Source organism: Filicampus tigris, chromosome 1 (assembly GCF_054856515.1).
Source record: "Filicampus tigris isolate MCC_2025a chromosome 1, RoL_Ftig_1.0, whole genome shotgun sequence".
Classification (NCBI taxonomy): domain Eukaryota; kingdom Metazoa; phylum Chordata; class Actinopteri; order Syngnathiformes; family Syngnathidae; genus Filicampus; species Filicampus tigris.
In genome coordinates this window covers 37,113,573-37,122,169 of record NC_141217.1, presented here as the reverse complement: position 1 = coordinate 37,122,169, position 8,597 = coordinate 37,113,573, and the positions used below count along the sequence as shown (strand labels likewise).

General features: G+C 42.9%; 1 protein-coding gene across 5 annotated transcripts in view; it reads right to left on the bottom strand.

Moving 5' to 3' along the window:
• Positions 1 to 499: 499 nt before the first annotated feature.
• The window catches only part of camta1a (calmodulin binding transcription activator 1a), a 297,075-nt gene continuing 288,977 nt past the window's right edge, over positions 500 to 8,597 (bottom strand). For 2 of the 5 annotated variants that reach the window (XM_086037898.1, XM_086037934.1), the window contains 3 exons: positions 7,168 to 7,242; positions 6,929 to 6,959; positions 501 to 5,285 (listed from right to left, as the gene is read on the bottom strand). In XM_086037898.1, the coding sequence (XP_085894024.1) occupies positions 5,253 to 5,285; positions 6,929 to 6,959; positions 7,168 to 7,242 (139 nt within the window). In that variant the 3' untranslated portion in view covers positions 501 to 5,252. Of the gene's footprint in view, positions 5,286 to 6,928; positions 6,960 to 7,167; positions 7,243 to 8,597 lie in introns of all 5 variants that reach the window. The other 3 variants (XM_086037916.1, XM_086037908.1, XM_086037925.1) reach the window with 3 other exon arrangements.

The window sequence follows — 8,597 nt, the reverse complement described above, 5'->3', positions numbered from 1 at the left end:
AGTTGGGCCCTACATCGCTAAAGTTCAGTTCACCAGCTGCTAGGGAACACACACAAACGAGTCCTTCTGCTACCGACCCACCTGACAAGATTCGATTACTTATGCAATAAAGTAACACCTTACTCATGACTTATGCAGCCTAACAATGAAGTAGTGACAACTAAACATCTAATGGTAATAACGCAAAATAACTACTGTACTGCATATTATGTATTCAAGTAGTACTGACATCTGAGTGAATGTATCAAATGGGTTTTTTTTTGGAGTTGCTGGAACGTGCTCTTTAAAATGATGAAGCGATGTTTTATGTTTGTGTGTACAAGTCCATAGAAGAAAACACACCCGGTATGTGCCGTTAAGGACCAGAGAAGAAAGAGCAGTATTGATGTCAAGTGCAGGCAGACAACATTTATTTTCGAAAGTGGGATAAGGCCCAGGCCCGGACTAATACAGAATATAAATCTTAATAGCTTTTCATAATACACTGCAGCTCTTAATGGCCCGTCTGGCCTTTCAACCATAAAATTAAATGTCACTCACTCTTGCTGCAAAGTTCTCATTATGATACACGAGAGTGAACACTGACATCCCTTTTTTGATGAATATACAAGTAACGGTGCGAAATGAGACTTTTCCAATTGCTGCCTGCAGATTTCAAACGAATCGCCATCGGAACGCTTTTGTGACTCTTTGCATTTGCGGGTGCAGCTAATCAAGCAGAGTTTATTGACTCAAGCATAAAAACAGCCTCCAACCAGAGCATGGCCACTAAGTAATAATATGTGGCCTTTGGAATATTGTGTACGCTACTTTGTTTCCAATTGACTGCAAATGTCAGCTGGCTTACAGGCGGCAAGGTCTTGCATATTTTGGTATTTTCATCGGGCGTCTTTGGAAGGAATGTGGAGTTTCCTCTACTTTGCATGCGGACCAAATATCATTTTAAACGGGCTTTCGCTAGTGTTTCAGACTACCAACTTCGACAAACGTAATAAATAAATAAATAAAATCGACAAACTAGTGGTAGTTTGTTGATTTTTTTTTTTTTTTTTTTTCAACCATATGTCGTATTCAACTGCTCAAATAAACCAATCGTGGCCCCAAAAGAATGGGACATCCATGAGCAATCCCAAAGCAGTTGAGGGAATGCAGAATGTTTTTGGAAGTATGTGTTGAAAAGTGTAACATAGGCAGCATCATACATCAGCTCGCAGCTTGTTAGCATTGCAAACCTCACTTCAGGTCAAGAAAAATGATCTCCATGTTTCTACTTGGAAAGCTCATTGTGTGTCTGGCACATGACCGAATGTAGAAAAATGTATGGTCAAGCTATATGGCTAAACGTGCGAACTCGCTTCGTCCAAGGGTAACATCAATCACATGCGGAAAGATGAGCAACGCTTTAACACAGTCTCCCCACATTTTTTTCTCCATTTTTTTTTTTTATTATTTTACAGCAGAAAGAATATAAAGCATTCAGAAAACATCTTCCATATTTAAGGGCATTTCAAAATGTGTTGCATGGCTTCAGCAGCTGAAATCACTTTTTTTTTTTCTTAAATTTTCTTTTTTAAACATATCCATCGAGTCAGTGACGCTTGTACATGCACAGTTACAAAAATAAAAGCAACAAACAAGATAAGGGAAAGAGGAGGGGGGGGGGTAGCAAGAAGAAAGCAAAAACGCCATTCGGAGAACCGAGGGGAGCTGGAACATTTGAGGGCAGGAGAAAAGTCACGTATTGTAACAGGGGAAGACAGAGAAAGAGCGCTATAGAGGAGAGGAAAGTCGATCTAACACTAGTTCATCACATGCAAAGTGTGGAGGACCCGTAGCTTTCTACCAAAGTTGGGCCTTTTTTTTTTCTTCTCCTTTGGAAATGGATGAAAACGTGCAGTTGGCTATCGGGTGCCATTGCGTTGCTCGCCACCAACGACTGGATGCTTGTCTTGCATAAGAGTCGGTCGACTGCGTGCGCCTGCCCCGTCCTTTGAACCTATTGCTCAGTGTGTGTTGACGATTAGAAGATGTTGTGAGACTACTTGTTGTCCTGATATGTCTGGACTGAACCTCTCCCTGGCGCGGGCGGGGGGCAAAAAAAGAAGAGGAGGAAAGGAAGGCCCGTTCTCTAGTGGCAGTATTCTGTTGTATTTTCTGCTAATCTCTCAGGCCCCACCGGTTGACAAGACCCCAGTGCAAAAAATTGCACACTCGTCGTCGATTCGAATTGATCCTCCTCTGCTTTGCTCTTTTTCCTCCTCCCCATTTTGGCACCCCGAGTACAACACAGAAGGGAGACGAAAGAGCCGAGCAGCGCCGATCTTTGACATGTATGTGACGACGTCTTCTTTGTCAGCTCATTCAAATGTGGAGCACACAAGACTCGATTGGAAGGAATGGGAAATGTCAATTCAAGAGAGAACAAAAGCCGGCTGAAAAAGAGTCCTCGCGCCTTGCCATGAAAACATGAGTAGCGAGCGCTTATTCAAATTGGGCGTGAGCGTGTGCCCTCCCGCTCGCCTGTCGGTGGCACGTCAAACCAACGCTCTTTGCATCGCAGAACCCGGTGGACCAAAGTTCGTCCGACTACCGATTCTAGGAAAGAAAGCATGCGTCAGGTGCACTTCTATCACCCAGGTAACTATTTTACCCATGCAAGCGTAATAAACCCCCCTCCTTTGAGCGACTTTGCGTTGGCTATGCGCATTCCACCGGCACACCTGAGGGTGAATATGCATCGCAACAAACCCCAGTAGTGGCATTTCCGGATTGGATTGGAGGAAGCGGTGCCAGGCAGAACAATCGAACGAACGAACGAAAGAACCAAAAGAAAGAACGAGAAGTGGCGAAAGCCGCATGCTGACAACGAGCCGGAGAGCTGCACGGACGCTGGTGTGACAAGGGTCTCTCATATAAGAAGCTACTCTATGGCCAGTGCAAGGTAACCGTGGTGATCTGCCGGAGGGTCAAACGGACATTTGTAGGCACTTTCAACAGAAACACAGACAAAACAACAATGAAAAAACTATTAGGGGGAAGTTCAAAACAGAAACATCCATTTTGCCAAATTAAAATCAGAATCAGCTGATTCAAACAAACAAAGCCTACCACGCAAAATGCACCTATTGACTGTATTTTGGATTGTCAATTTCCAATATTCAATTGGGGCTCCAATAAAAGTAGCACCTTGGGATGCTTGAGAAAACAAAAGCAGCCACGCACAGTATGGTACACCCGTTTCAGCTTGAAATAGTGAGAAAAAAAAAATACAGCAAAAGTTGACTTTGGACTTGGCAGCCTTGATCAAGAAGGAAATAGTGAATGAGGAAGATGTCATCATTCAATTGGAAGCTCCTTTTGGATGGAGACCAAAGAACTTGGCCAAGGCTGCCATTTACAATCTTGAAAAAGGCCACACGACACCTCATCGCATTCCTTTTGTAAAGATAACCCAAAGCAAACCCTCATAAAGAGTGACAGTGGTCCTATAATGCTTTCGTCTTAGATATGATGACCCCGTAAAAATGCGCACGCTTGTTCTTATTCTGGTGGTGATCAGTCAGCTGCAATGTTGAGAGTGAGACTGTAAGTATTTGCCAGCATGTTGCAAAAAGATCTTTTCCTACGCTCTGTAGCATTGACGCTCCTCGGCACCACTGGCAAAGGATCTTGGGAAGCCCAACATGAATCCAAAGAACAAACAGGAACGTAAAGATACTCTGACAGACTTTTCCTAAGGCTACAGAATTTTCCGTTTGACTTTTTAGATGGCATTAATCGCATGCTTTAGCAAAATGTACATCTTTTTTTTTTTTTTTTAGAACAATCAAAATAAAATACTCCATTAGTGAAATTGTTTTCCTTTTACAGAGCTTAGCCACTACTGCTTTGTTGTGACCCCCCCGCCCCTCCCCACACCCGCCCTTGACTCTTCTTTACATGCACATAATACTCCTTTTGATCCCAGTTATGTACACTATTTACAAACAATACATTTGTACTTCTTAGGCATTCAAAGAAAACTATACAAATATTCGTTTTTGTCTCGTACCTCTTTTTGGCCCATTTTTTTAAAATGAATAAAATAATATATTTCTAAAATACAATCCCCTTTGGGTAAATGTGTGTTTTTTTTATTTTTTGTTTTTTTTTATTCCTACATACTTGCAGCCTTCTTTATATACAGAAATGTTTGCTCACTTCTCAAAAATATGGATTTCTCAAACCCCTATTTTGGGACAATCTTAGGGATCCGTGAAGGAATCTCTTAAGATGTCAAGGCAATGTATGTGATCTTCCCCTCAAAAGCCTTGGCAGGCTCTGAAGTTCGCTGAAAAACAAGCGGAACCTGACCATGAGCCCGACTGTTACAACAACAACGACGACAAAACAAACCAAACAAAAACAGCCAATGTGAGGAACAAAGACAATGAAGGCTCAGCCTGCAGCTGCCACCAGAAAACACACGAGCAAAGACTTTACTTAGCCATAAGTCATGCATTATTGTTACTATTTTTTTTTTTTTTCTTGGATTGGATTCTACAAGACAGAACCTGGAGATACATTAGACATGAAGGGACAAACAGCATGGAACAAATTCAAGTCATCAAGTAACAACAGGCAACTCTTTGATGCCGCGTTTGCTCCTGCACCGAGTCGACTACATTCACTTGGCGCTGCAGCTGGCTGGGCCGCCACACGCTGTGCGATGCCATCCCATTTTCTCTGGGCTAGCCATGTGGCTGACGTTTTGCTCGGAAAAAAAAAAAAAAAAAAAGAACGAAACAAAACATTGGTCACTTGAAAAAATTCTGAAATACATTGAAGAGTCTTCCAGCATGGTCTCCCTTATGGTGTGAGAGATTCAGCAGCAGCAGCAGCAGCCTTGATTTACTTTCACTTTTCTTGACCTCATCAGGCTTGTCCATTGTTCCCTTCTTTCATCGTGTCCAGGAAAAAGTGCAAAAAAAAAACAAACAAAAAAATGCCATGAATCAAAACTGTCAACGCCCTCCTACAGCAAGTTTAGAATCCCATAGTAGAAGTTGCAACTCTCCAAGTGAAAATATGTGCGTGTGTGTGTGTGTGTGGGGGGGTGTGTGTGTTAGTAATGGTGACATTGCACCTTGCACAGATGCTATTTCTCATCCATTTCTGTTGTTCGATGTCTTGGGTCCAGAGAAAAAAAGACAAATAAGAAGGAGGCGTTGGAGGAGTGATGTCACATTGCGAGTGGGGGCGTCTGAGCGGGCTCATGTTCCTTGGCCCTTTTCAATTCTTTCACCCTGTAACACAAACACACACACACAGGCCCATGAACGTTAAACCACCCTGGCGTGACGCTCAAGTTTTACGTCACAAAGTCAAAAGTCGACGGCGGCAGCAAGATGGCAGCCCTGTGAAAGGAAGTGTTCATCATTACAACACTGCACCAAAAAAAAAAAAAAAATCAAACACAACACATTGATGAAATGCAAAAAAGCTTTTGTGGGGACTGCTTTGCATTTACATTCAACCGTTTGACAACAGAATACGATGCGATTATGCGCTCATGTTTTGGCACAGCATACGTGCCGTGCCGCACAACAACTTTTTCAATCTTCAATATCATCATTAGTGTTGATAGATATTCAGTTGACATTGACTTAGCATGGCAGTCCTTCCATGATCACGTTTGTCAACAAAACAAGCTTATTGCAAATCGTCCTTCCCCATTCAAATATGTGGAAACGGAATTCATCTCTTCAAGCCCCTCCTCTGAAGGCCTAAAATGTCTTCCAACTAGCAACCCCTGAGGCTTCAACTCTGCTAAGTTCTTCTTCATTGTGACATTCATGTGCCCCTGCATGTCGCTTGTGTGTGCGCGCGTTGCATGCGTGTACTCCCTGGAGGTGAGAATCCATTACTGCTCTCCCGGGGGGCAGAGGAATCTATTGTGTTTTTTTTTTTTTTTTTCCTTCTTCCGTCTGACCTAAATGCTTTCCAGGCGGTGTGACCTATTAGACATTACAGCACAGACAGTGTTCTAGTGCAGGATGCTGCATAATCCTGCTTGCTTATTTCTGCAGAAAAGCTCAACAGACGGGTGACGAGCTCAAGGAACCAAGCGGAAAAAGCTGACTCCATGCAGATGATTCTGTGCGCGCTTCCAAACTCAAACTATACAACACTTGTGACAGCGTTATCTGCTGACATGACTCGATGGGGGGGGGGGGAATATTCCACGCAGCAACTTTTGTTGGTTTCTCCTTTAACTTGTCACCCGACAGTTCAAACTTTCAACAGTTTTTTTGCCTCCCAAGAACAAGACGGTTTCAGTCCTTCGCAGTCCGTCAAGTGGCGCGAAACAAGACAAACAGCCAGCCAGGACAAAGGGAGACAACTTGAGTAAACAACAGGCCCGTAGCATGCCTTCAGGCCTAAAGTTGTCCACGCTTGACATGCAGCAGAGTAAGATGTGATCAAAAATAATGGGGAAAAAAAAACAAAACGAAAAGAAAGCAACCCCCGTCTTTCTGTGTAAATCTCCCCCAACTGAAATGAAACCAAGATCGAAGGAGAGAAAGACAGGTCGAGAGAAAAAGGCCCGTTGCACCATTTCTGATAGTTTGACAAAAGTCTGGCTCTGATCATGAGCTTTTCAATACACCTGTGGCTCCAGCTGGCAGCCCTCATGCAAGCAGGCATCAAGCAAAAGTGATGGAGGAGCTAGTTAGCTCGCAAGAGAAGCAGCAAAGACAGACAGACAGAGAGGGAGAGGAAAGGAGTAAACGGGCGGGAGAATAGGCAAAGGCCAAGAGCGCAGGAGGAGATCTTTGGATCAGTGAAGAGCAACAGAAAGAGAGAGAGAGAGAGAGAGAGAGAGAGAGAGAGATAGAGAGAGAGAGAGAGGGAGAGGCACGAACTGAGTTGCTGAGTCAGCACTCACCCGCTTGAACAGTCTATGGTCCATCAAGGGGCTTGGCGTAAACAGCAAAACAATAGCAGACAGCTATTAGCACACAGTAGGCACTCGGCAGGGGGGGTGCGAGCACAGGTGGGGGCCAATTACAGTCAGAGGAGAGGACGATTCAAGCTTCAAACCACATCCAACCCAAACACCACACGGTAAGGGAAAAAAAAATAACAGCACTCGTCATATGGCTAAGCTAATGTTTGGGGGCCTACCTGTGGCGGCAGCGACGTAGAAACCTCATGATCTTCCGGGCGGCTTGGTCCTGCCTCCTTGTGAGCAGACTACCTCTGCAGGACAAACAAAGAAAGCAGAGAAAATCTCATTAGGGGCACATGTGAGCAAGAACGTGAGATACCGGTTCGGTCATTTCTAATCTAAAAAAAAAAAAAAAAGATGAATAAAGTTGCATTTTTACAAGAAGAAAAAGTCGCAATCTTTTCAAGCACAAAGGCGCATTTCGTGAGGATCAAAAGTCATCGTCTTACAAAAGTTACAGTTTTCAAAGATCATGTTGCTATATTATGATATTATGTCAAACTTTCCACACCAGCCACCATCATCAGATTTGCTGTCCAAAATGAGGAGTTCATGTTCTTTTTTTTTATCATTTCATTTTAGGCACACTTTCAACATTAACATTGCGCTTGACTCATTCAGTACCAGACTTTTTCATACCTTCATACCTGAAATATAAATATGTGATTGGGATGGAATGAATTAATTGTAGGATGGAAACTACCTCATTGATGTAACTAAAACGTCTTGCAGCTAACAGTTCAACACATTATTTTACCTAAATTATTTCAAAACCAACTGCGCGTAAACACAACGGAATTGTGCTTTACACATTCAAGTAGTGGCTTTGAAAGGAAGCTGAAGCCACTCCAATATTAATGCAAAGTTTTGAAACGTTATTCAGCCATTCTATCAGGTACCACCAGAGGGAGCCCGCGTACCACTTTAGCAGCCTATACAGTGGGACCTTGAGTTATGAACGATCCTTTTTACGAACTTTTCAAGTTATGTGCAAAATGTTTGCAGAAATCTGCCTTGTACGTACGTTTGGTTATGCGAACCGTCTCGTCCGTCCGTCCAACCGTCCATCCATCCATCTATCTATCTATCTACATATATACCCCCCCCAATTTTTTTTAATCTAACATATTTTGGGTGCTGGAACAGATTGATTGCATTTCCATTCATTTCAATGGCAAAAGTTACCTCAAATTATGACACCGGTATATATGAATAATCTTTGATTGAACCTCAGAATCAGTTTCAATTTCCGATCAGTTTAATCAGACGGTACAGCGATGATCGTTTCTGTTGGGGAACGACCACAGCTGATTGAGTACTGCACAGCTACGATCTCGCAACACTAATTTCACTAATGCAGCTTGTGTCATAGCACCTGCAAACACCACATTGTAAACTCGATCCCAAAAAAAGTCACTTTGTCAATCTAAACTAAGCAACTTGTGGCCTGGAGCTAAAACAAAAGCACTAATTTGATTATTAATCCCAGACACCTTTGCTAGTTTGTGGATATCAAATACTGTCAAATGAAAGGAAATTCCACTGGAATTTTGACACGAGGCAGTCCGTCTAAATTGTGTGGTTGTCTTTAGTGAGTTCCATTCAG